General features: G+C 40.5%; 1 protein-coding gene across 1 annotated transcript; it reads left to right on the top strand.

Moving 5' to 3' along the window:
• Positions 1-5,300: 5,300 nt before the first annotated feature.
• On the top strand, positions 5,301-26,551 carry col2a1a (collagen, type II, alpha 1a). The gene is made up of 54 exons (XM_053316947.1): positions 5,301-5,394; positions 7,168-7,374; positions 8,509-8,525; positions 8,660-8,692; positions 9,468-9,500; positions 9,699-9,752; positions 10,216-10,317; positions 10,870-10,947; positions 11,565-11,609; positions 11,726-11,779; positions 11,977-12,030; positions 12,437-12,490; positions 12,629-12,682; positions 12,791-12,844; positions 12,954-12,998; positions 13,236-13,289; positions 13,408-13,452; positions 13,578-13,631; positions 14,053-14,151; positions 14,267-14,311; positions 14,433-14,531; positions 14,633-14,686; positions 14,790-14,897; positions 15,001-15,054; positions 15,203-15,301; positions 15,426-15,479; positions 16,291-16,389; positions 16,591-16,644; positions 16,757-16,810; positions 16,939-16,992; positions 17,198-17,251; positions 18,300-18,344; positions 18,588-18,686; positions 19,264-19,371; positions 19,531-19,584; positions 19,726-19,779; positions 19,917-19,970; positions 20,711-20,764; positions 20,867-20,974; positions 21,141-21,194; positions 22,233-22,286; positions 22,398-22,559; positions 22,650-22,757; positions 23,045-23,152; positions 23,338-23,391; positions 23,510-23,617; positions 23,722-23,775; positions 23,868-23,975; positions 24,066-24,119; positions 24,696-24,803; positions 24,926-25,214; positions 25,703-25,890; positions 26,005-26,247; positions 26,358-26,551. The coding sequence occupies exons 1-54, from the start codon at positions 5,301-5,303 to the stop codon at positions 26,502-26,504; spliced, it is 4,473 nt and encodes a 1,490-aa protein (XP_053172922.1). The 3' UTR covers positions 26,505-26,551.
• Positions 26,552-26,872: the final 321 nt, after the last annotated feature.

Raw genomic sequence — 26,872 nt, 5'->3', positions numbered from 1 at the left:
CTGTAGATGGTGACATGATATTATCTCCATTACCAAATAAACAAGGCCTCACTAGATTCTGGTGGTCTTATGTGCGTTTCAAGGTGTGTGACTTCTCCAAAGGGGTGCATGCTAACCCATGGCCTCCCTGCACTACTTCTGCCGGTTGTAGCTTCTCTGTTTTCAGGAGAAAATGTTTTCCATTCCTGGGCCAATGAATGCCACCTTTGTCCCTTCATCCTCCATCTTGTGTGAGAAAGCCCCCCTCGCTGCACTCACCAAGCCTGCACAAACTTAACCTCTTCCCCCCTCCACCTCACACAGGAAAAGAAACATACCGGGCCTGGTGCTTTGATTCAGGCTCAGTAATCTGGAGGTCTGGATAAAGCCCCAGCTTAGAGGCCATTTTAGACAACCGGTTTTAGAGACTTTAGGAAGGAAAAGTTGTAGAAGCTGCTGAAATGTGTTTGCAACAGTGTATGAGTTAATCAGGTAAACATTTTAGTCTGAGATCTTAAAACAAATCAAAGACTTGAAATAAAAAACATAAAATCACTCTATTATAAGCTAGTTTAGCGCATCTAATTTTTACTATGAACATAATAGAGGATATTTATTAGCTCTAAAGTAGAGCATTGAGGCACATTACTTATCCTCATTATTAGAAAGCCCTGTCCGCATTACACCAATTACATTGGCATTTTTATAGGATTGATGCTTATTTTCCCAAAGCACCCAAAGACCTTCTGGGCCTTGAAACATATTTTGCTCAGGCTACCACACACCACTGAGGCTGGAGGTTTACAGCGGAGAAAAGTGGCCAAACATCTTTAATTAATGGCGCTCAGCTGAGCCTGAAGACCACTCCTCTGTCATACTTAAGATTGCCTCCATGGTAATAACTTGACATTGAGAGAAGGCATGACATTAAAAAAGTGCATTGTAATACAAAGCTCCTTATTAGAAATTGTTAAATGCTTGTAGAGATTTAATGCATCGTTTAATGCATCTCTCAAGTGAAAGGATAAGGGCCATTATCCCAGACTAGTGCCACCCAGGGTGAGAGGAATTCCATCTCTTCTCTAAATTGACTCTCACCCGCACAGTCTCACACACACACACACACAGACAGAGAGAAAGAGACTGAGAGAGAAAGAGAAAGAGACTGAGAAAGAGAGAAAGAGAGACAAGTTTTATATTTATCTATACAGATATCTAGCTATGCAATTACAGAGAATGTTTTTGTGCTTGCTAGTTGTCAATCTGATGATCATAGTTATGTTGAAAGTTAAATATCTTGATGTGAATGAAGACCTTGGTATCACCTGCCTTTTCATCTTGCACCACCAACAGGTCAAAATTTGTCTTCATGAATGTTTATGAGAAGACACCTCTAAAAGTAACAACTGAGCCTCCATTATACTTGGAGATACAGTAACATAACGTGATAACATGCCAAATCAAGACACTGAAGCACATGTGGTAGACAAAAAGAGGTGCTGGACCAAAGAACCAAAAGTGTAGAAGAGAAAAGACTTTCAGTTAATGGGATATCAGGAGAAGAAGAAGAGCAGTGCACTGGAAACTTCACTCTCCTGATATGAGCAGGCTGATATTCAGTTAAAACCATAGCTGCACCAAGTACATCTCAGGCTGATTTATTCCACCTGAGAGTGACACACAAACAGATGAATGCTGAGTTAAGCTATTTCATATTTACCCTGTTAAAACTTTTTAATGAGTTTGTTCTTATTCGAATTGAGGGTCTAATGATTGAAGATGTATTAATGTATAGATTGTAAAGCTCGCTGGGGCATGATATTGGGCTATAAAAACTCAAAATTAACTTGACTAAGTCAGACAAGGTAAAGCTGAGGCTGACAAGCTGAGTCTGTGATGTCTTAAAATGGCTCAGTGTACAGAGGGGTAAACCCATTTAATTTAGGTAACAACATTCCTCTTCTGACCACACTCAAGTCAAACTTTACATTTTCTGTTCCTAGCAGAAAGACAAGAATAGCAAAGTTGTTTCTACTTTTTTTTTCCAACCAGCAAATTTGTTTTCAGGTGTTTACTGAACACTACAACCTCATGGAGCCACTTCCCAGCAATCCCAGCATTTAAATACTCATTATGACTTTTCCCATCAAAATTTGATTTAATCTCTTTAGTAAGATCTTTTCTTTTTGCTACAAGAACTTTGACAGCCCTGTGGCCACTTGCATCTCATCTGTCTTCTGATTATTCCCTTTGCTTAATTACAACCTAAACATCTGGACCCAGTCAGTTTTTAATGAGGGACAGGATACATTATTAGACACTGTCAGCCCTCAGGATCTGTCTGTCCTCCCCTCTCTCTCTCTCTCTATCAGGTGGGTTCTGCTGACTTCTCTCCCCCGTCACTAGTTTGTGTGTACACAGAGGACCACAGCCACCCCTCTGCTGCGGTCACTATGCCGAAACCTAGACACCCTCTAGACCCCTGGAGCCTCTGTGCACCCGTACAGTTGTGAAAGATCAGCCCCCCCTTCCATCACCACCCTCCTTCCGTCACTGCCATCTCTCTTCCCCTTCCCCTCAAACCAACACCACCACCACCACCACCCCTCCCCTCCCTCTTCATCCTCCGAGCTTCCACACCCTTCCTCACCCACCAACCCCCATCCTCACCATGCAGCTATCCCACTGCCTTGCCATCTCGCAGCATTCCGCGGGCCGTGCACACAGAGGCCTATTGTGTGTGCTGGGAGACGGAGAAGGCAGCATACAGTCGGAGCAGCAGAGAAAATGGATGTGTGGAGCTGAAATTGACTCAGTATTACTGCCGCACATTGATGCAGTTCTTTAATTTAAGTTTCACTTAGTTTCAGCGACAGTGGTGCAACACTGTTTTTAAAGAGAGCAGCGGCAGTAGCACATTTATTAATGTAGAATGATTGCAGCTGCTGTTGTTTGGATTTTATAGATCCCCAGCACTTGTAGGATACTATAAATGGTGACAGTTATTACTTAGGCATCTGTAGATTCATCTTCATTTGTGTCTTCCCCAAAGTGTTGCTTCTTCTTATATCACATTAACAACCAACTAGCAATCTTTCTACTGTCATCTTTCTTATTTCTTGTATACATTGATATAAAGGTTGGTTAGTTGTATACTACTTCTAGGTTTCACAAACTGATATACAGATGTTAACAGCTGTAACGTGACAGACTGTCAGTCTTTCTCTAAGTTAAAACTCCTTCCAACAGAGCAGCAACTTCTTCTTTACGTGACACAGCAACAACCACTTGACCTGACACAGCAAACTAGACTAATGTTAGTGCAGCATGACACTGTGTACTACTATTGTCCACAGATTATTGATTCAGCTGGGAAACTGGCTGTTTAAATTCCTGAAATGTTTTCGTTGCTGGACTCATCAGCATAACTACTGATTGTGTTGTCTTGTTAAACTTGAAGTTACTAAAACAAAAAGCTTCTGCACTAAAGAGTAGGTGCCATTGAGTTTCAGCTGTTTGATTTGAGCTGACGTGGGGTCAGTTTTCTATTAACTTTGGTCCTAAAACTTTACTGCAACAGCTCATATACCTGCTAGAAGAGAGTTAAGATGGCCGGCTCAAATCTTTCTTTCCTGTATGTGGAATGAGGGGAGCTCTCTAGAGGGTCATGACCCTGGAATTACTGTGCCTCTCCATGACAAAGACTCCTTTTCAAGCTCACCTGGTCCTATCTACCAGAGAAGTACATGATAAAGATTACACAGACGTTTCATTAACTTCACAATAGATAATTGTAGCGTATATTTGCTATTTTGTCTGGAATGTCTCTATGAGGGTAAATAAATCTCTCTTACAGACTTGGTTAACTGTATATGGAGATTTGATATACAGACATGAGCACAGATTTATTTGCTATTTGCAGAATATTAAACTATATCTCAAGGCTAACATCAGTTTTAGTTGTGTTTCTGAGAGCCACAGTACAATTGTGCTTAACTTCCTGTCACTAGTTTTTTTTTCCAAACACACAAACACCTCAAAAAGTTTGACTGTAATGCGACATAAATGCAATGTTGATTGGTCAGATCAACACTTAAAGGTTGTCTAAGGTCTGCAGATTAATCCATAATCCACAGACTAGACTGTAACGAACAACCCTGCTACCCTGCTGACCCAGTGTTGAGTTCCCATGACCTGAGAGTAGAACTGATGGTGGCTCATTAATCTAGAAACTCATTTATGTTTTATCTTCGTTAGACTATTTAAAACACTTTGAGATCCTCATATATAATATTATAAGAATATTTATTAACACGTCTATAGTACTAGTGGTTTGGTTTCCACAGGAGTTGCAGCAACTGATTGACATCTTTAAAACATCTTTAATTCAACTGCATGAGTGAAAAACTGAGTTTATAGGTACCATTTTCATTTTAGGTTTGTGATCAAAGTTTTACTAATTTATCAACTTGACAGTCTTATATATCTGTTTTTAGAAAATATGGACTAACACTAGGTTTAGGCCATCCACTTTTCAAGAGGTGTATTTTTGAGTATCATAACCTACAACATAAACAATAATCTAGTTATTCTGCACTTGGTTTCTTGATGGACATGATATCCTTTAAAAAGATAATCAAGATAATCTTATCATGCTGTGTATCCCATATTTGACATTCAGTGTATATTTTATTAGTAATCTGTACTTTAACTGTTCAGGCTTACTCCCTTACTAAGTCACATATAGGTCATTGTAACACTGAGCCTGGCCCTGAAATATTTACATAATCCTTAGAAAGTTCCTTTGTGAGGTTTTCAGTCAGCTTTGAGTAACTTAATTCAATTGCACAGTAGTAAGTAGTCAAGGCAGAGACAGGCCTGTGCTCTACTGCCTGTCATTCCATTTTTACTGTGAATGTGAAGGTGCATCTCTTGGCCAGGCCGGGCCAAGCAGGTCAAGGGAGGAAGGAGGGCTTGAGTTAAAAAAAATCCCTGGGAGAGTAGATGCTGCTGAATTGAGGGGAGGGAGATAAGGTTCAGGTTTCAGCTTGACTGGGGGTCTGGGGGAAGGACTGGTATTTTGGAATATACGAAGATCCATACAAGGCACAGTGGACATAAAACCGCGGTACTTGCCCTGACGCGGTGGGTGCAGAGTGCCAGCTGGGGCCCCGCGTTGGATTCCACTTAGATTTTGGAGGGTTTGACTGCATGGTACCATTAGTCTCTGGGAACACACACTTACACACCACTGACTGAAAGACCGGTCTCCTCCATCCCTTCAATTCTCACCCAAGCTACTGCATGTCTAATATTTAGACATGTTCAGCTTTGTGGATTCAAGGACTGTTCTGCTACTTGTAGCATCCCAAGTTGTTTTACTATCCGTGGTCAGATGTCAGGATGAGGACGACCGTAAGTTGCACAGTTTTCTTGTTTTTGTCTTTTTTCTTTTTACATGCAAAAAATGTTGGATTGTTACTCTGATGATGAACTTCTGTATTTGCTATCCCAATTTTCTCTACCTGAAGTTTTAGAAGAATGTTGCAGAATAAATCAGATGAAGAATATTGAAGAGCACAACTCTGTTAGGCTTGGATGCAGATGTTTTACATATACAATGCAGTACTTGTTAATTGATTCAGATGATGTGTGTGCATACTGTCAAACAGGCATTCAGTGGTCTTTCTGAGTAAGTGAGTGCATTTTTTGTAGGATTGGTGAGGCTGTCAAGGCACATCTGTGTGGGATGGAGGACCAGGTGAACAAGTGTCCATTTGTTCTCACCTGGGTCCCACCGTTCCTGCTGTTTGCTCTCATTACTGAGCCACATTTCAGCAGCAATTCTTCTTAAGAGACCCTCTTCATGCCTTAAATCCCTTTAGATACTTTGAATCATGTGTCTGTTGGGTTAAGATTGTAAGACACTTCAAGAGTTTCCAGAAAATTAGACCAGAGCAATTTACAGGCAAGTTAAAAGTGAGTTTAATTGCTTGTTTTATAAAAGCCATGGGGAATTAACTTCACACACAGGGTTTGGCTGCAGCACAATCTGGGTTTTCATGATGTGAAGTGACAGGGTCAGACAGTGCTTGACCTCAGACTAGCAGGCTCAAAGGGTAGCAGGAAAAGAGTGGCAGTTATGAACTCAGGAGGGCACAGGACAGGGTGCACAGCAGGGAGTCAACAGATGAGGGACATATAGTTGTATTTATAGCAAGATGGACTTTTGCTTTTTTCCCTGCCACTAAAATTCCCCTCTCTTCTTGCTTTAATTGGATGTTGACAATGTGTTGATCCAAAAGTTAAACAAAAAGAAAAAGAAAGAGTGGAGGAGTAGACAGAAAAGGTTTCAGTTTAATGCAGCCTAATCTCATTTTTGGTCATTAATTAATCTTGTAACATGTGTGTGCTAAGTATCACTTTCACAAATATGCTTAAAGAACAAACAGCAGCAGTTAGTAGGCCCAGCCAAACACATCTCCCTTTCTTAATTCCCCAATGTGTTTGCACTGGTGCTTGACACAGCTATGGGATCCAGATGGAGAAATTTAGAAGGACCCCCTGTTTACTTAAGGCAGCCGCTTGTCAATTGGGCACAGTATCCCTGTAAGAGAGGTTCATTCATACGAGCAGCAGAGCAGGCCCGCAGTGTTTTCCTGTCTGCTTCATGAGTTATATTTAAAACCTGTGACTTACACTTGTATAGTCCACAGCTACTGATTTGCACTGAAGTCTCAGTGTATTTTGGGTCAAACCAGCACCTGTTCATGAGCATCAAAGGAACCAACCCTCTTTCCCCATATTCATTAAAGTTATATGTTTTATTAATGTGTTTTTAAAATATGAGCAACACTTTTTGTTATAAATTGTTAAAAGCTTTCATTTGACACAGGATAACTTTTATCTTTCTCCTTCTTCTACATACCTCCCTTTCACTCATTACTCACCCCTCCTCCTTTCTCTTACCCCCATTTTACTCCTCCTACTTCTTGCCTTGCCCCTTGACCCCCTTACATCTCCATATTCCCACTTCTCTTTCTTAAACCATGTTTCAATAACATCTGCTATACTCACCCACAAACCAAAACCTTTTCTTATCTAACTTTCCCTTTAAACCAACCTGTCTGTCATTGCTTTCCTTCCTCCTCTGTCCACCTGCCACACACCCCCTACTGGCCACCACAGAGGAGGCAGGTGGCTGCATCCAGGACGGCCAGCAGTATAATGATAAGGATGTGTGGAAGCCAGAGCCGTGTCGTATCTGTGTGTGTGACAGCGGAGCGGTTCTGTGTGATGAGATAATCTGCGAGGAGATCAAAGAGTGTGCCAACCCTATCATCCCATCTGGAGAGTGCTGTCCCATCTGCCCTGCTGATGCCAGTGCCCCCATTGGTTGTAATTTATTTATTCACATACCCATAAATAAATTACTCTTTTAGCTTGCATTTATCTCAACACTTCTGAATGGGGAACTACCACAGGATGCAAATATTCTTCCTGATTAGGGCTGCAGGAGTAACTGATTATACTGTAGTGTCTGGGTGTGATAATCATAGTTTTGACTCTTAAACATTTTGTGATTATCCACTCAATCAGCACCTGATGTTCCCTATTCCAAAGTGGCCCTCTACATGCATGGTTTGGATGGCAACCAGATAAGCTACATTATCAGGATCATCTCACTCCCAATGGAAGTATATTTTCATGTGGGATTGAATGAATCCTTAAATGTGTTGTCTGGTTTTCATCTTAACCAGTTTGAGAAGCTTCTGCTCATTTTAACTCATGACTGAGATGAAGCCTACATTCATACTGAGCTTCAACATATTGATTTATTTGACATATTTGGAGGTTTTGTACAAGGTGTCTTCAGGTGAATTAACACTGGAAAGACCAACCATTTATGTGTAAGGCCTTTGAGTGCCAGATATTCAAGGCCATTTGAAATCACACTTAACCTGCCACATTTACACTAAACTGTTGAAAAGAGAATATGTACAAATGTGTTTTTGACTAAATCACAAACACAACAAAAATATTTTTGCCGAAATTGCAGTTTCTGAACAGTAAGGTCATCAGAAGCACAATAAGTTAAACATGACTTGGATCTAAATTCACTCCCACAAGTTTAATATAACACTGTAAGATATACAGCTTACTGGTATTGGATGCCATGCTTAATTCAATAAGCTGAGCGTGGCCCATCAGCTTTTACTAAAGCTGTTACACATTGCTTACTTAATACTTAACTGCTTTCACAATTGGCTTTAATGATTGTATCTAAAGGTTTAATATCATCTCCCAGTCCATGCTTGCCTCTGCTTCATCTCTCTCATCATTAATATAACCTGGATGGGTTCTTTACCTTTGGGTTTGGTGAATGGTATTTGATCACTTTAGCATCATCAGATGCAGGTCTCCTTTCTAAGAATCACACTAGAAGTTAAAATCACTCAAGTGTTTAAAATGTGAACCACTTTTAATGTTGTTCTTTCTTTCCCTTCATCCATCCATCTGCAACATCAGAGACGATTGGTGCTAAGGTGAGGCAATGGGTTGTGGGAAAATACTGATATCCATGCACACAACAAATAACAATTTGAAAACACTACAAGAGTAACTTTCCTCCAGGCAGTGTTTCAGGCAGCTGATGTTACTTCTTTCTTTTATCAATCAGGGCCAGAAAGGCGAACCAGGCGAGATTGCAGATGTAAGTATTAATCCGCTGCCATAGCTAATGAGTGTAATGCTTGAAATACACTGCTATTCATTCATTGCATTGTCCAATAATTCATTATTGGCCTAGATGTTAACTTTTCTTTGATAACTACAAGTTACCCATATCCACCCTTATATCCTCTATTGATTTTAAGTTACAGATTTTCAGAGTTGTTCTTCTTCTTCCCTTAAACATCTAAAATTGGTGCTTATATTAATTACCAGTGAAATAACATGCAGTATTCCTTTTATTAAAATTGTTGATAGTCAGATATTTGCAAAATGACTTAAAGTTATCCACACCCACTGATAAGGTGGCCATTGTATCTTTAATTACTGGCTATTCCACTTTAAGTTTTAAACATTTGCCATAAAGAAACGTGGAATCATTAGAGATTATCCAACAATGCCTCATTGGACTTTCTATTAAATGAGGAAAAACCCTGCATTCCTCGGACATAATGAACCCAATCAAATCCTCTTAGCTCCTCTCAGCAACTTTCCTGCAAGTGCACGTCAGGTGAACAAAGTAAGCCAAAGCAAGAGGTTAAGAAGAGGTGATGTTTTTAGCAAAACTTGTCCTGTCAAATGAAATCCTCATCAGATTGTGTTTTTAGCTTTGACATCCGGCTCCTACAAAGTTGGAATGTTTTTCTCAACATTTAGCTGTTCAGAAACTGGCACCGCCAGGCACAGCATGGCATAAAGGATTGGTCTTGTATTAATGAGTCATTAACAATGAACTTTTATTTTTCACCTTTGTGCAGGTTGTAGGACCAAGAGGACCATCAGGCCCTATGGTAACTATCACACTTTTTTATTAATTTATGTGGATTACTAAAAATGCAACAAATAAAGTTCATTATTTGCATTCTGCACTTATTCAAGCATGTTATGATGATGTTGTTAATTGGAGCACAATCACATGATTCTTGCTCTGAATGGGTGTTTTAGCCATACTACGAATGTTGCTGAGACAAATGTCTTTGTTTTTGCAGGGCCCCTCAGGTGAGCAGGGACCACGTGGAGAAGCTGGCGCTAAGGGTGATAAGGTAAGAGACAATACACTGCATTGATAAATAAAACCCACCCAGTACATCATCCAGAAAAAAATTGTCTCACATTAATGTGTTTGGTTGCAATGAGCCACTGAATATGGGGTCAGGCAACAGCAGTTCTGATCATTATTTTAATTGAAGTGGGAGAGCGTGTGTACTTAAGCGTGGGAACATCCAAATTGTAAAAGGCATTAATGAAACCAACAACAAATCATTGTAACAGGTAATAACAAGAAAAGACAGTCCCATGTACCGGTGTGGGTTATAAGAATACTATGATGGAGAAAGACAAGAGTAGAAACATATTTTATAACTTCCAGTCTAGAATTAATGCTGAAGTCTTATTAGCATCTTGTCTTAGCATCTCTTTCTTCTCACAGTTATCATTTCTGACCTGAAACCTTCTTCAATCCTTACTGGCGACTTAGAGAAAATGTCCTTTCCTTTTTTTCCCTAGGGAAATGCTGGACCTAGAGGAAGAGATGGTGAGCCTGGAACCCCTGGAAACCCCGGACCCGCTGGCCCAGCTGGACCACCTGGACCACCAGGGCTTGGAGGGGTGAGTCTAAAGGGAATTTCTGTAACACATGGCATAAGCAACAGTTTACCAAATCTTTCCTCCCTCCGATTTTAGTCCCAAAACTGTAATTTTACCTTCATATTGCACAACACAAAAATGTTTGTATGAACAAGAAGACTGTGGTATCATATATTGGTATACTGATATATTATTGGCATAAATCACAATTATTATCAGTGTTTTTCCATCACTAAATCCTTAGTTTGCTCTATTTGCCAAGTAAAGCATTAATGGGACTGATGAATGCATGTTTGTGCTCTGAAACTGACTCAGCACATACATGGAAACAGCTCAGAACTAGACAACAAAGACGAAAGAGGGTGATTTAAAGACATTATGTTGTTGTACATAAATGTTAAGGGTTAAAATGGTGCTTTTTTTTAGTAGGGATCAGGTGCATGTAAATGTACCATTCAAGTCTGTAATTCATTTCACATTATTGACTTGCGGCGGTGTAAAATGCCCTACTTGGTACAGGCAGCTCAGGTTTGGTAACCTAGATAAACTGACTCTGACTCTGTTTGTTTACAGAACTTTGCTGCTCAGATGGCTGGAGGATTTGATGAGAAGGCCGGAGGCGCTCAGATGGGTGTGATGCAAGGACCAATGGTAAGTGCTGTTTACATGGATTAAGAAGAGTGTGTGTGTTTGTTTTTGGTGTGCAGAGAGTTCATCTGTCACAACAACCGAACCTCTTTTCTGAAATTTGGCTTGACCCAGAGTTGCTGCTGTTAAAAATAAACCCCACATGTTCATGGAGATCGTTACAATGCTCCCCCCTTGTGGTTCAGTAGTTTCACTCTGATGCAGATGCAAAACATTTCAGCTAACTATAAACTATAATGGTTGTTGTTAAATCTGAGCTTCATTTTACACTCAATAAAACAAGCATGTTTGAATGTGAACCACATTAAATTATGCACACAAAAATCATATTCAACAAATATATTTTTTTAGATTTTTAGGAGAGGTATTGGGGAGGGTTGAGGATTGGGGAACTCTATCTACTAAAGAGGGTATCTATGTCCAGGAGGGTATCTACTTTAACCTATAAATATGTTTCCTGAAATCATCTGAACCCAAAATGAAGCTTAGTTTATATTTGATATCACTTTTATAGCACTGGATATTGAGTTATTCATGCATGCAACTTATTTTTGTACTGTGAAGTAAAAATGGATGACAAGTAAATTAATTTCTCTATATGTCCTATGTTTCTCTTGCAGGGTCCTATGGGTCCTCGTGGTCCCCCCGGACCTAGTGGATCTCCTGTAAGTATAATCTCTTCATCACTAAATCATTGTGTGATTGGTCATTACAGTTGGTCAGCTGATGGGGAAATATACATAAAAATCCTTACACTCTTCTTTGTCATTTGCACCTATAGGGACCACAGGGTTTCCAAGGATCCCCTGGAGAGGCTGGAGAGCCTGGTCCAGCTGTAAGTATTAATATGAGAATCCCAGAAAATGTATTCCTGAGATTGTAGATTTCATTGCTGTTTCATGCACTCAGTGGAAATAAACCAAATTTGAAGCTGTAGCAAATTATTTAGTTCAGTAGATAGAAAACCACAAAAGCATGTGGAACAACTAGATAACTGTCTTTAATGATTTATCTTTCTTTGTTTTATAACAGGGACCAATGGGACCTCGTGGACCATCCGGACCTTCTGGAAAATCAGGAAGTGATGTAAGAGTCAAGGCTTGAAATCTACCAAACTGTCACTTTTGAAGCATAATTTCACTGAAACCACTGAAACCCACATCTAATTAAAACATAAGCCTAATGCATCAAATCTAGAGTGCAATGATGTTCCATCCACAACAGCACTGCAGCTTACTTTAACTTTAAAGTGTATTTCTAAAAAAAGATACCATATTTAATTATTCCCTTACTTTAATTTCGCCATATCATACCAGTCTTAAAATGAGATGAATAAATCATACATACATGTACCACTAGGGGGCACTGTCTATCTCTTCTCTGCTGGGAAGTAAAACGTTCAGAGTACAGGCTGCATGTATACGGTAGTTTTCCACCACAGTGAAGTGCAGTGCAGTAATAAATAATCCTTCCACTTTCTGCTTGATCCCAGGGTGAAGCTGGCAAACCTGGAAAGGCTGGTGAGCGTGGACCTGCTGGGCCTCAGGTGAGCAAATAATTAATCATTTCATATTCTCAATTGTTGTTAACTACAGGATGATACCATATTTTAAAGTCAAGAAAAGGTAGATAGTGATTAATGAAATTGTCCTCATTAAAAATCTTTTGTGTTTTTATATTTCAGGGAGCTCGTGGATTCCCTGGAACTCCTGGACTTCCTGGAATCAAAGGACACAGAGTAAGTGCTTAACAAAAGAAACAGAAAGACACAATTCACAGTTCAAGTACACCAGAGGACTGACTGATGAGTGTGAGTCCTGATGAGTCCTGTCACCTTTTTCTGTAGGGTCATCCTGGTCTGGATGGAGCCAAGGGAGAGACTGGTGCTGCAGGAGCCAAGGTAAGAGACAACCATAAAAATAAAAATAAATCCATATTTTCATAATTCAGTTATTGTTTCCATTGTTTCCATCGTTCCTCTTCTAATTCTAATTTGCTGCTCTTATCAGGGTGAGGGTGGTTCTTCCGGAGAGAATGGTGCCCCTGGACCCATGGTGAGTCTTCAGTGGTTGATCTGGTCTGCCTATTCAGATTATTCTGGGTTTAAATAATGATAATAATAATGATAACTATACAAAATGAACTGAATTATAGCTACAATGCTGTTGGACTTCAGTTCCACATGATTCTACTTTAGCAGAATTAGTTATGTGATGTAAAAATGAAGATAAGATAAATATGTGTCTTATAATGATCAAGAAAAAACTGATTAAGTTTATTTTCTGTTACAGGGTCCACGTGGTCTGCCTGGTGAGAGGGGACGTCCTGGAGCTGCTGGATCTGCAGTGAGTAACAGTTTTCTATTTGCTTCAGTCCAATATGATAACAACATATATCATAATAATTGAATGGTCTCTTCTTTGTGACTGGTGTACCTTACTATCCTGTCTTTTCACTCTTCAGGGTGCCCGTGGAAATGATGGTCTGCCTGGTCCTGCTGGTCCACCAGTATGTATCATAGGTTCAATTTTGCATCCAAATCATCCATTTGATTTTTCTTTTGATGACACAGAAACAAAGGGATTTTTCATCAGATATGAGCCTTAACATCAAAACCTTTTCTCTGTCTACAGGGGCCTGTTGGTCCTGCTGGAGCCCCCGGTTTCCCAGGATCCCCAGGAGCCAAGGTTTGTACAGACCACATCATCAAGAGCCAGTTATTTTCTGTAGCAGACATTTTGATTAAAAATACAGCGGTAAACGCCTGGTGAAGGTAACCTGAAATGTTTGTGGTAAAACAGCATCTTCAATTTCTGCCTTGCCACTTAGTAAATTCATGTTTTCAGAAAGTTAATTCAGTTGGACTACATGGATTAAAATCATAAATCATAAAGTCATATTCAAGTTACTAAAGATTACTAAATAAAAATTTATAATTTAGATAAAATAATTTGCAACTCAGACAGATCAATGTCCTACACACGTATAAGAACATGCAAAACGCACTTACCTTCAGCTGAAGTACAAATGTTGAATTTACCAGTTGATTAAATGTAGGATCAATAAGTTGTTCCACCTGTTACTGATACATTTATTGTGTCCTATCAGGGAGAAGCTGGTCCTACTGGAGCCCGTGGAGCAGAAGGTCAACAGGGACCCCGCGGAGAGGGTGGTACCCCAGGATCTCCCGGACCCGCCGGAGCATCGGTTTGTCATCACTCATCTTGATCATCCAGAAATTGATTTACTCACACACCATCATCCTTACACTGTGCTTATTATTTAGCTGTAGTTGACACACTGTGATGCGTTGTCTTCGTAGGGTAACCCCGGAACTGATGGTATCCCTGGAGCTAAAGGATCCGCTGTAAGTCTGCTCTCCTTATTCATGATTTTAGAGTCCTCCATTACCTTCTCTTGTTTTATTATTCAGAATACTACTGTTTTACTTCAACTCATGTTTTACCATTTTTTCCTTCTTTGAAAAGGGTGCTTCTGGTATTGCTGGAGCTCCTGGATTCCCCGGCCCTCGTGGACCCCCAGGACCACAGGGAGCAACAGGACCTCTTGGGCCCAAGGGACAGTCTGTAAGTCAGCTGGGATTAATCTGAAACTTTGTGAAACTGTGATACTTGTTCATGTTGTGATTATTTATTGTTGTGGTCATCTTCTTTCTTGCCATGTTTAGGGAGACCCTGGTCTTCCTGGATTCAAAGGAGAAGCTGGACCCAAAGGAGAGCTTGTGAGTTGAACAGTTGACTATTGACCAATATATGACAACCCATTGAGGATATTTTAGAATTAGACTAGATAAATGATTTACTAACATATCTTAATTATTCCAGGGCCCTGGTGGTCCCCAAGGTCCCCCTGGACCTGCTGGTGAGGAAGGAAAGAGAGGCGCTAGAGGAGAGCCTGGAGCTGCTGGACCACTTGGACCTCCAGGAGAGAGAGTGAGTAATCCGAATATACAATTACATTTTTAAAAAGTGACATTATGGATAAGTTGTGGCTACTTTATGTGCAATCTAATCAAATCTGTGTGATTCTTTTCAGGGAGCTCCCGGTAACCGTGGTTTCCCAGGTCAGGATGGTCTTGCTGGTGCTAAGGTGGGTCCTGCATAAACTGACATAACTGATTTCAGCTCAATGACACAAAAAGATGCTGTTGTGATCATGAAAGTAGCTGCCATGTTTCTACCCAATTACATGTCTGTGGTTACTCACATTTAAAGTTGGTTTGTCTTATCTTGTTCAGGGTGCCCCTGGCGACCGTGGTGTTCCTGGTGCTTCTGGGCCTAAAGGTGCTACTGGAGACCCCGGACGCACAGGAGAGTCTGGCCTCCCCGGAGCCAGAGTGAGCCACTTTCCCTCATTACCAACCCCATTTACTCATTTACACATATTAGTCTCAAAGCAGAGAACATGATTTTATCCACTTCTTGAATAATGCTGACTATCTCTAAATTTCCCGTTCTTAGGGTCTTACTGGCCGTCCTGGAGATGCTGGTCCTCAAGGCAAAGTTGGACCCTCTGTGAGTACAATGTTAATCCTTATGTATTTCTTCATATCACTCTTATGAAGACTTGCAGAATTTCAGTTCTAAAAAGGTTTTATAAAAAAAATAAGCAAAGACTGCAGAGCATCTAGGGTCTAAGACCTGTACCAGATAAAGTGAAAGGTCCCAAGTTTGTAACCACACACAGGCCTTAGTTATATGTCACCATCTCTCTGTCTCCACACATTTCCTGTCTGCTTCTCTACTTTATATTATCAATTAATGACAAGAATTCCCAAAAATGATCTTAAAACATATAAAGTACTCTGTTAGGACTGCAACGATTTACAATAGGCTCTTTTACTGTCAAAAATATCTATCATTAAGCCACCTTTCATCACAATATCACAATGTGATACATTTTCAGTGTAAAAAAATGTACATTAAAATGCTTTAGAAAGTGATTTACATATTTACTTGCTTGATTAGAGACTGAAAATGAAAAGAAAGAGCAGCTGTGGCTTATCATCAACAGTCTTAAGCAAAATTATACATGCTATATATGCTATATAATAAGCTTAAAGAAAAACTGGAAATATTATCTGAGCTAAAAAAACACAACATTCGATTTAACATGTTCTCAAACAAAGGCCTTGTATTGACAAAGACTTAAGCATATTTTCTACTTTTATTCCCTTTTTTCTTGTAGAATTATCCATTATTTCATTGTAGCTCTTCTACCAGCTATGCACAACCTTAAACTCTCTCTCTATATATTACATATATATATGATGTATATATTGTCTGCGCATTTCAGTGCTGATAATTCATTTTGTGCCTTCAACAGGGTGCTGCTGGTGAGGATGGTCGCCCCGGCCCACCTGGTCCTCAGGGAGCCCGTGGACAGCCTGGAGTGATGGGATTCCCTGGACCAAAGGGAGCCAATGTAAGTTTGTCAGGATGGAGTAGATAAGGAAGACTAGGGGTGTCTCATCTCTATTAAACAGAACATGAAAACCTGATAATCTGAAGGACAAATCAATAACACAGTATATAAGTAGCCAAATATCACTTTTGTCATAACACTTGCAGCACACAAAAGTAAAGAGACTTCAACAGATGATTGAATGTAATTTCTCCTCAACAGGGTGAATCTGGAAAGCCAGGAGAGAAGGGTCTTTTGGGTCGCACTGGTCTGAGAGTGAGTACATTTCCTTCATAAATACTGTTCCTTCTTTTAAATCTCACAAATGGATACTTCATCTTCTGTCATTAGATTCAATTTCATAATGTAAGTATTCCTCTCTGAACAGGGTCTGCCTGGAAAGGATGGTGAGACTGGTGCTAGTGGACCTTCTGGCCCTGCTGTGAGTATTTCAGTTTATTTTATTTTATTTGAAGTAACTATCATCATTATATTAAATAAGATATGTCTTACATTTAGTTGTCATTTGACTCAACCCTTGATTGATCACCTGTTTTTGGGTCTCATCAGGGACCCGCTGGAGAAAGAGGAGAGCAAGGACAGCCCGGACCTTCTGGCTTCCAGGTGAGTTTATTTTCTCATCAAACGTCAGATTCAGCAGTCTGGAAAACAAAACAATAATATCTAATGTGAGAGAAACATATTTATAGATTTGGACATTACAGAGTACATGAAGGAAAATCACCACAGAGAAATGTATTTATTTATTTAGGACCTCGTCTTCATTTATAGATTTAATATAACCAATCTGTTTGTTGTTGTTGAACAGGGTCTGCCTGGACCATCTGGTTCCCCAGGAGAGGCTGGAAAACCTGGAGATCAGGTAAACTTTTACATATTTTCACACAAATTGAGTGCTTAGGATTTTTTGCATCTGTATCTTTGTTGACAACCCTTTAGATGCAAACTGCAAGTATCTTTGAGCATGTACAGAGCCACCTACTGTACATGTCAAATGATGGCATTTCTGAGTAGCCTAACTTTTCTGGTAAAATGATGATATGGTACATATGGCTGAGATGTAAAGGGACCATGAAATTAGATACACAGTAAATGGAGTGAGTGACAAGATAAAATAACATCTGGTTCAAACTGTTCACTTCAAACTGCTGCTTATTCAATCAAGCATCAGTCTAACTTAACTCTCAAGCTGTCATTGCTGCTGTAAGCACCAGGAAGCTAAATAATTATCCCAATACAGTGCTCATCAATCATATTTTCAGTTAAAATGAGTAATTAACCCTGCAAACACACACTCACAAATGTTCTAGTAGTTCAATGTTACAGCTTAGATTAAGTTATGATCCTATATTTAGTCTTTATTTTCAGTTTTTATAGTATTGATTCATATTTGATGTAGTTTTTTTAGCCATAGTTTTAATTGGATGTTTTTTGTATTCATTTGTCTGAAATGACTGCTGAATAAAGTACTCTATATACTCTATATATCTATTCATGAGATCTATTTTAAAAGAACATCTTGATCAGTGAAGATTTTGCACTTTCTGTATTTCCTTTCTGCCCAGCATTTTCAACTCAGTCCATAACTAAAGTCCTCTGCTGTCACAGAGAGGAAAGCAAACTAACAGCTGAGGGTGCAATTTATTCTGTGTAGATAATAATGACCTCCCTCCAGCACAATGCTGTAGAAGTCTCATTCCTTACTGCGGAGTAGTTTTCGACACCATACAAATTACTTTCATTACAATGCAACATTCTGGATAGAGTCTATGTTTTGTTGTAAAATGAATTGTCTTGACTGTTTATACTAAGAATAACAATGAACACTCAGCAGAAGTTTTAAGACATTTGTTTGAATGTGTAATTATTCCCAAAAAACTAATAAAACTTAATTTTCTCTCTCTGTGCAGGGTGTTCCTGGAGAGGGCGGAGCTCCTGGTGCTGCTGGACCAAGAGTGAGTTTCCATGTTCAGGATTCTCATCTTCATTCACAATTATTTCAAAGCAAATAGTACTGCACATACAGCCAATTATGACAGTTTTTGTATTGCCATCATACACATTTCATACATACTATTTTCATACACCATTAATTTATCATCCAAACAAGCACTTCTCATCCTCACATTACACAACTGAGCACTTACTTCCATTTCCTGTTTCTCCTACTGATCCAGCATCTCTTTGTCTCCTAACAGGGTGAGCGTGGTTTCCCTGGTGAGAGGGGTGGTGCTGGAACTCAGGGTCTTCAGGGACCCCGTGGACTTCCTGGAACACCTGGAACTGATGGACCCAAGGTCAGTGGATGACTCTGAAACAGATTATTATTTAACTGCCTTTCTTACAGGCCAGTGAGTAACCCTCATACCTGGCTATGTAACAGTACCTCCTCCACAAGTGTTAAATTATTCACCATGTTCCATGTACAGCTCTAAAAAAACTCAAATCTAGTCGAGCAGATTTAAGGTTGTGATTCCAGAGGAGCGTATCGTCTCACATCAAGGGTTTTCTAAGCTACTTCATCTCCATTATGAAACTAACCTCTCAGGAGTTTTAGTAAGGCTCATGAATAACAATTAAAATCATCAAGGTGGACTATAATTCAAACTATGATTCAAATTACACCTTATTGTGACTTCAGAATGATGTATTTGCTTATTCAGCCATGAGAAGCACAAACAGAGAAATATAGAAGATCTTTTTGGTCTCTTTATTCCTTGATGGTAATGAACAAAACGACTCCTTTGATGTTGTCAAACTTGTATTGATATTATCAAAAGATGGCACCAGGCATGTCAGGTTCAATATGCTCTTTGGAAACTATAAGACATGACAAATGCAGACTGACAAATGATTTCCTAATCCTAATTTTAGGGAGCTATTGGACCAGCTGGTGCTCCTGGATCCCAGGGACCCCCCGGCCTGCAGGGTATGCCCGGAGAGAGAGGAACTGGTGGCATCCCAGGAGCCAAGGGAGACAGAGTGAGTAACAGATTCTTACAAGTAGTTACAATGGACTTACAATGGACTGTATTTTTATTAGTGAAAGTGAATCATGCAGTGTCTAGTGTAGTACATTTAAACAGAGCAAATAGTCATTTCATCTGCGATTAACATTCAGCTTTCCTCTTTAACCAACAGGGTGATGGCGGCGCAAAGGGGCCTGAGGGAGCTCCTGGAAAGGACGGCTCTAGAGTGAGTTCAAAATAAATGATTGGTTTCTCAGTTTTGAAGAAAGCCATTACACAGTGATGCCTTTTTGGCTGCCATCAAACAAAAAGTATTTGAATGCCCCCAAATTTTCTTCTTATTCATCAACACTCTCTTCTTTCTCAGGGTTTGACTGGCCCCATCGGCCCTCCAGGCCCATCTGGACCCAACGGAGCCAAGGTAAGAATAACAGTGTTAGCAATGTATTATTATTAAGAAGATAAAAAACAATGTTTGAAAGAACTGGAGCCTAGTTCAATTACAATAAACTGTTGGTCAATTTGATTACACTGGCTGACTGTTTCTCTTCTATCCAGGGTGAGACTGGACCCTCTGGACCTTCTGGTGCTCCTGGTACTCGCGGTGCTCCTGTAAGTAGAGTATCTCTTTTTGTGTCATATGCACAGTACACAATAAACAGCTGGTTTGTGTCGGAGAATGAGCTGGGGCTTGAAAAAATAATGTTGTAGCCCACAGATTGAGAGCATTACAGTAACAAATTAGGGGGGAACAAACAGCCACAAGAAAGACAACAAGCTGAGTTTATACAGTCTAGAGACTCAAAACTCAAATGGGACAAGATTGAGACTCTGTAAATATTTTCATTCATGATTTTGAAACACAAGATGTTTCAGTTTTATCCTAAAAAAACTGACACAGAGGTAAAGTTGATGGTTTTATAAGATATGGGCAACTTTTTTACATGACAGACCTGACTATGTCGATGATATATGATCAGACAAGAATTAGTTATTTTGCTGTCAGTCCACGATCAGCCAAATGATGGTAAAATATGTTAGTTACCAGCCAAAAAAGAACCCAGTGGTAATCTACTGAGTGGCTGGTAAAATTTGAAGATTCACTTGCCATTTGGTCAGTAGACAAAAAAGTTAATTTTGTAGCCTGACTCAAATACTTGAAATACAGCTAGAGCAATATAGTTGTGAATATGGAGGGCCAACAGGATGGTAATTGTCATTTCCCCCATTTTCCACCTGGCAATTACTTATCTACAGTATATTTGATGACGTTTTTCTGTTTATAAAGAAAGGTGTTGTTGCTGGGACGGAGACAGTATCTCAACCTAACCATCTCTTCTGTGTTTTTGCAGGGTGACCGTGGTGAGGGTGGTCCTCCTGGGCCTGCTGGCTTTGCTGGACCTCCTGTAAGTTAACACAAAGTTGAATGCAATAACTGAACTAAAATATATTTTGACTCCCCTTTATTGAAATGCTGCTAATGTTAATGTTCTGTTTAAAATATTCAGGGTGCAGATGGTCAGCCTGGTGCTAAGGGAGAGCTCGGTGAGGGTGGACAGAAGGGAGAAGCTGGTGCTCCTGGACCTCAGGGACCATCTGGGGCTCCTGGACCTGTGGTGAGTACTTGACCTCTGCCCCAAATAAAGCCCTGAAGCCAGATGAATATACCTTAGGTCACATCTCTGGCAGTGGAATCACCTTCTGAAATGATGCACAAGAATCTTTAAAATGACTCTAGTGTAATATAAAGATGATTAATGATTTGCTGTTCCTCTTTTTCAGGGACCCACTGGTGTAAATGGACCTAAAGGAGCACGTGGTGCTCAGGGAGCTCCTGTAAGTAACTCCTAACACATAAACAACTATTTCACAACACTTCACTTAGCTAAATCGCAATAAAATCAGTATCACTCAGCACACTTCACATAAGCAAGATAAGGAGTGTAGAGCTCACATGATTAGTCATTTAATTGAAGAGTCGATTGACAGAAAATTAATCTGCAACTATTTTGATAATCAATTAATAATTTAAGTCACTCTTCAAACAAATGTATCAATTGCGGTAAATACTATGGATACAAAATATGTGGTAAATCAATTTATTAGAAATCATGTGGGTAGACAGACTAATTTATATGAAAAAACATTGACGTTTTGATCAAATTAGAAATGTTGCTAGAGCTAGCTTCACTAACTTCAATAGAAGTATTTTTATTTACTGTTGAATAGCAGACATTGTAATCAAACAAGAGATAAATGTATATATGTATGACCTGACTCAAGTCAAGCAAAGTTTATTTGTATGACTCAATTTCACACACAGTACTGTAAAATATCACAATGGGCTTTACAAACCCACATCAGCAAGCACTTCATCTCAAGCTCTCAAATAAGCAGAAGACTGACCTATTCCTCAGCTGACTGGGGCAACAGCCTGGTAATATCAGATAAATATATACATACAAATACAAAGGAGAACTGTAAAATCACATCCACCCTACATGGGCACCATATATTTGGACAATACCTTTAAGGTTCAAAGTGCTTCTTAACATTTTTTACAAAGACTTGATTCTCTACATTGAGAAAAACATGTAGCAGTGGTTGCCAAATTGTGTGCTCTAGACTAGTTTGTTTAGTTTCTATTTGTATAATTTAATAATAATCAGTGATATGGGTGTCAAACACAAAAAGGTGACAGTCACACAACATATATGCCCAAATTTTTTTTTTTTTTCAATTTTTTTTTTTTACAAATGACTATTAAGCTGCTGAAAAATCTGTTGGGCCTTCATAACTGAAAAAATAAATCTGCCTTCACCAATAACAGGTTGGGTATGTGTATGTTTGCTGATTTCTCTCTCTCATTGACAGGGTGCCACTGGTTTCCCTGGTGCTGCTGGCAGAGTTGGATCTCCTGGTCCCAATGTGAGTATTACATCAACAACAAATTGGAAGAAGGGAAATTAGTCTGAGTCTGAATCTGAAATCATTTTGTGTTTTTCTTACCTGCTAAAATTCTTGGTCTCTCCATCATAGGGTAACCCTGGCGCTTCTGGCCCTGCCGGTCCTGCTGGTAAAGATGGACCAAAGGGTGCCCGTGGTGATGCTGGACTCCCAGGAAGACAGGGAGATGCTGGCCTTCGTGGTCCTTCTGGTGCACCAGGAGAGAAGGGAGAGCCTGGAGAGGATGGACCAGCTGTGAGTCTTTACTTCTTACTGATATGAGAAGGTCTTTCACTTCAGGTACAGAAAAGAACATTTCACGACCCAGTCTTTTCTTTCCTATAGGGTGCTGATGGGCCTTCAGGTCCACAGGGTCTGGCTGGATCTCGTGGTATTGTTGGTCTGCCTGGTCAGCGTGGAGAGAGAGGCTTCCCTGGTCTCCCTGGACCTTCTGTAAGTGCCTTCCTGTCTGTTTTCTGTTCAGCTGTGTCCATGTAAAAACTTGACAAGGGCCAGATTGTTATGATTTCCAAAATCTAGTCATGTCAGATAGTCTATGTTTGCCTTATAAATGTACTCTGTTAGCTAACCTTGAATATCCACTAATATCTTAATGAGAAGGAAGTGATTCTATTAGCAATGTGCCACAAAGTACTAATCCAGTCAATTTAGTCAAATTATTCTCAAGGAGCTACTGACATTTATTAAGTTGATCACATAAATATTTCCTTTGTGTTTAGGGAGAGCCCGGCAAACAGGGATCTTCTGGAAGTAGTGGCGACCGTGGACCTCCTGGACCTGTGGGACCCCCTGGACTTACTGGACCTTCTGGAGAGACTGGAAGAGAGGTCAGAACTAAACAAAAATGACTCATTAGCAACACTTTTCTGGTTGTAGATACAATGACAATACTTGCAATGGCAGAACATTTAACGATTGCCATTATTTACAATGCAATTAGGAAGTAATACTATCAAATGTGCTGTTGAATTGTTTCATGTTACATCATTAAAAATATGTTTCTGTATCTCAGGGTACCCCTGGAGCAGATGGACCTCCTGGTAGGGATGGATCTACTGGAGTCAAGGTGAGAGAAACCAGTTCAACCAATCACAGTTTAACAAAAATGTACTAGATCAGCTGGTTTGTTCTGGTGCTGGTGTCCTACTTGTTATCCTGAGTCATGACCTTGTGTCCTCCTGTAGGGAGAGCGTGGTAACACTGGTCCTGCTGGCGCCCCTGGAGCTCCCGGTGCCCCTGGTTCTCCTGGACCCGTCGGACCTCTCGGCAAGCAGGGAGACAGAGGAGAGTCTGTAAGTTTCACAACATATTGTCAAGATCATAGAATAAGTGTTTAACATTGATTTTTTAAAAATGTTAATACGAGGAACACCCACACTTTTCTTTCTTTCTTTAGGGTGCTCAAGGACCTGCAGGACCTCCTGGATCTGCTGGCGCAAGAGGAATGGCTGTGGGTTTCATCTCTAACTGCAACCTCATAATTAAGTTTGTTTTAATATAATTTGATTTAGATTTTTAATATATGTCAAACCTTTACTCCAGGGACCTCAAGGACCACGTGGAGACAAGGGAGAGGCTGGTGAGGCTGGAGAGAGGGGACAGAAGGGTCACCGTGGATTCACTGGTCTGCAGGGTCTTCCTGGACCTCCTGTAAGTAACATAATCATCATTTAAGTATCATCTGCGTTACTCTCCCATTTGTCTGTTCGCCCACTAATCTGTTATTGTCTGTCCAAACAGGGCCCCTCTGGAGATGCTGGATCTTCTGGACCCGCAGGACCAAATGGTGCTAAGGTGAGAAAACTGAATAAAAGCAAAGAGCGTAGAAAAAGAAAAAAGAAAAACTCAGATTACATTTCCATCCTACCACTTTAATACCCGAGATATGTGATGGTAATGAAGGGCACAGGTTAGTCTTTTTGTAATTCTTCAATCACCTGATGAGGACGGGGACATGAAAGGCCACGTGCTTTAATTACCCACCGCTGTGATAAGATGGGCAGCTGAGGCGTTTTGTAATTATTCTCTGTGAGGAAAAGACAGACAAGGGGAGAATGATGATTTGTGAAACCACTCCTGCTGAGATTGGAAATGGACTTCAGTATCAGTTTTAGATTATCACCCTGTGCGTGATAAGGAAAATGAAGGAAAATGTCATCGTACGAGTAATCTTTATGCATAAGACAAAAGGGTCTGGAGCTGACCGTGGTAATAGAGGGAAACTGGTGCACTTCATGGTGGATCTTAAAAATAACTGATGTAGTTTTACACTTTGAACAAGTTCAGTAAATTAAATAATGTTTCATATTTAAAACAACCACGTTAGCATCTCTTGGCTTTTACTTTAACACTGCTGTACTGCTTCTTTAGGGACCACCTGGACCAAGCGGACCTGCTGGCAAAGATGGATCTAATGGACAGCCTGGCCCACTTGGACCCCCTGGACCTCGTGGACGCTCTGGAGAGTCTGGCCCTGCTGTATGTAACATGCTTAGAAAAATAAAATCTACACCAACAGCAAGCCTATGTTATATTTCCATACTGTTTTGCTACACCTGATTGTCCGGCCTGATCCATTTCCTGCTTTTGCCTTACTTCAGGGTCCTCCTGGTAACGCTGGACCCCCTGGTCCTCCTGGCCCTCCTGGTCCCGGCATCGATATGTCTGCCTTTGCCGGTCTGGGTCAGACTGAGAAGTCCGGTGATCCTCTCAGGTACATGAGGGCTGATGAGGCCTCCAGCTCCCTGAGGCAGCACGATGTTGAGGTTGATTCTACACTCAAGTCCCTCAACAACCAGATTGAGAACCTGCGCAGCCCTGATGGCTCCCAGAAGAACCCTGCTCGCACCTGCAGAGACCTGAAACTGTGCCACCCTGAGTGGAAGAGTGGTAAGTAGTAGGGGAGTTGAAGAAGGATAAAGAAAGGATAAAGAAAGGAAGTCTGTTTATGTCTTGACTTTTGACCAAAACACTTTTGTCAAAATGCTCCCAATTCTTCAGTTTAAAACTTAAAATCGAAGCTACATCCTAAATAAAGAATGTTTTCAACCAAATGATCAATCAGCAAAGTGCTCACAGAAAACTTTACTATGTTTAGTATGCATGTCGAATCATATCAGCACTGAGAAAGTCTTTGAAGAGATTGAGAGAGAGAGAATTTTTGTGGCACCTAAAAACTTAGACTACCCATGGACCTGTATTTTGGTAAAATATGACAAATGGAGTTCAACAGGGATCAGTTATTGTCTTCCTTTAGGTCACATGACAGGGCAACAGCATTTAGTACCACCCTGTTGTGCTGATTGAATAGATTCACTGATACTTCATTTAGTTATTTGGCTTCACTCTTTGTTAACCCACTTCTCTCATCCTTCCAGGTGACTACTGGGTTGATCCCAACATTGGTAGCACAGCTGATGCCATCAAGGTCTTCTGTAACATGGAGACTGGAGAGACCTGCGTCTACCCAAGCATCGCCAGTGTACCAAAGAAGAACTGGTGGACCAGCAAGAGCAAGGACCGCAAGCATGTCTGGTTCGGAGAGACCATGAATGGAGGATTCCATGTAAGTAAATTATACATTACAACACTTTGTTATAATTTCTTTCAATAAACTGAAGTAAACCTAAATGATCCTCAACATGAGATTAACTCCTCAACTTGTTGCCTGGTCTTACAGTTCGACTACGCTCAGGATGGCCCCGCTGCCAGCGCTGCCAATGTCCAGCTGACCTTCTTGAGGCTTTTGTCCAATGAAGCATCCCAGAACTTCACTTACCACTGCAAGAACAGCATTGCCTACATGGATCAGGCCACAGGCAACCTGAAGAAAGCTTTGCTGCTGCAGGGCTCCAACGATGTGGAGATCCGCGCAGAAGGCAACAGCCGCTTCACATACAGCGTGTTGGAGGATGGCTGCAAGGTGAGAGCTGCAAAATAGAGCCAGAAAATAATCGTTCTCGTAAGTTTTATATACGCAGTTGTCATGTTATAAGACTGTTGTTGACACATTTCTCCATTCTTAACCAACAGAAACACACAGGCCGGTGGGGCAAGACTGTCTTTGAGTACAAAACACAGAAAACCTCCCGTCTGCCAATTGTAGACATTGCTCCTATGGATATCGGAGGAGCGGATCAGGAGTTCGGAGTGGATGTAGGCGCAGTCTGCTTCTTGTAAAGTGGAATATCACAATGGCCCCCCAAAATAACAGGAAAGAAATAAACTCAACCATGAAACACTACACACACTTCCACAATAAAGACGACTGGAAATTATAAAGAAAATTGATACTTTTTCTCTCACAACGAAGTGCTCTCCAAGTTGTACTCCCTGGATGTTAGCACTGAAGGGCACCGGCAATATCTGTACATCACACCAGCATTCTCTGTCAACCCGCTTCCTGAGATCCAGTCATGTTTCCCATGGCCCACTGTTGACGGGAATGAGTCCGAGCCAGGAGGAAGAGGGACCAAGCGAACAAGTTATGGAGAACAGAAACATGACTTGATGTCACTTATTTATTGTCTAACCTGAATGGGCAGAGT

The sequence above is a fragment of the Scomber japonicus genome, chromosome 4, assembly GCF_027409825.1.
Source record: "Scomber japonicus isolate fScoJap1 chromosome 4, fScoJap1.pri, whole genome shotgun sequence".
Taxonomy (NCBI): domain Eukaryota; kingdom Metazoa; phylum Chordata; class Actinopteri; order Scombriformes; family Scombridae; genus Scomber; species Scomber japonicus.
The sequence above is the reverse complement of the archived record's forward strand: the minus strand, read 5'-3'. Positions and strand labels throughout refer to the sequence as shown.

Excerpts from the sequence above, each read along its gene's own strand:
- col2a1a (XM_053316947.1), top strand. The coding sequence starts at position 5,301 with ATGTTCAGCTTTGTGGATTCAAGGACTGTTCTGCTACTTGTAGCATCC. Across the intron at positions 14,898-15,000 it reads TTGGACCTCCAGGAGAGAGA|GGAGCTCCCGGTAACCGTGG; the intron begins GTGAGTAATCCG and ends GATTCTTTTCAG. Across the intron at positions 20,975-21,140 it reads CTGGGGCTCCTGGACCTGTG|GGACCCACTGGTGTAAATGG; the intron begins GTGAGTACTTGA and ends CCTCTTTTTCAG.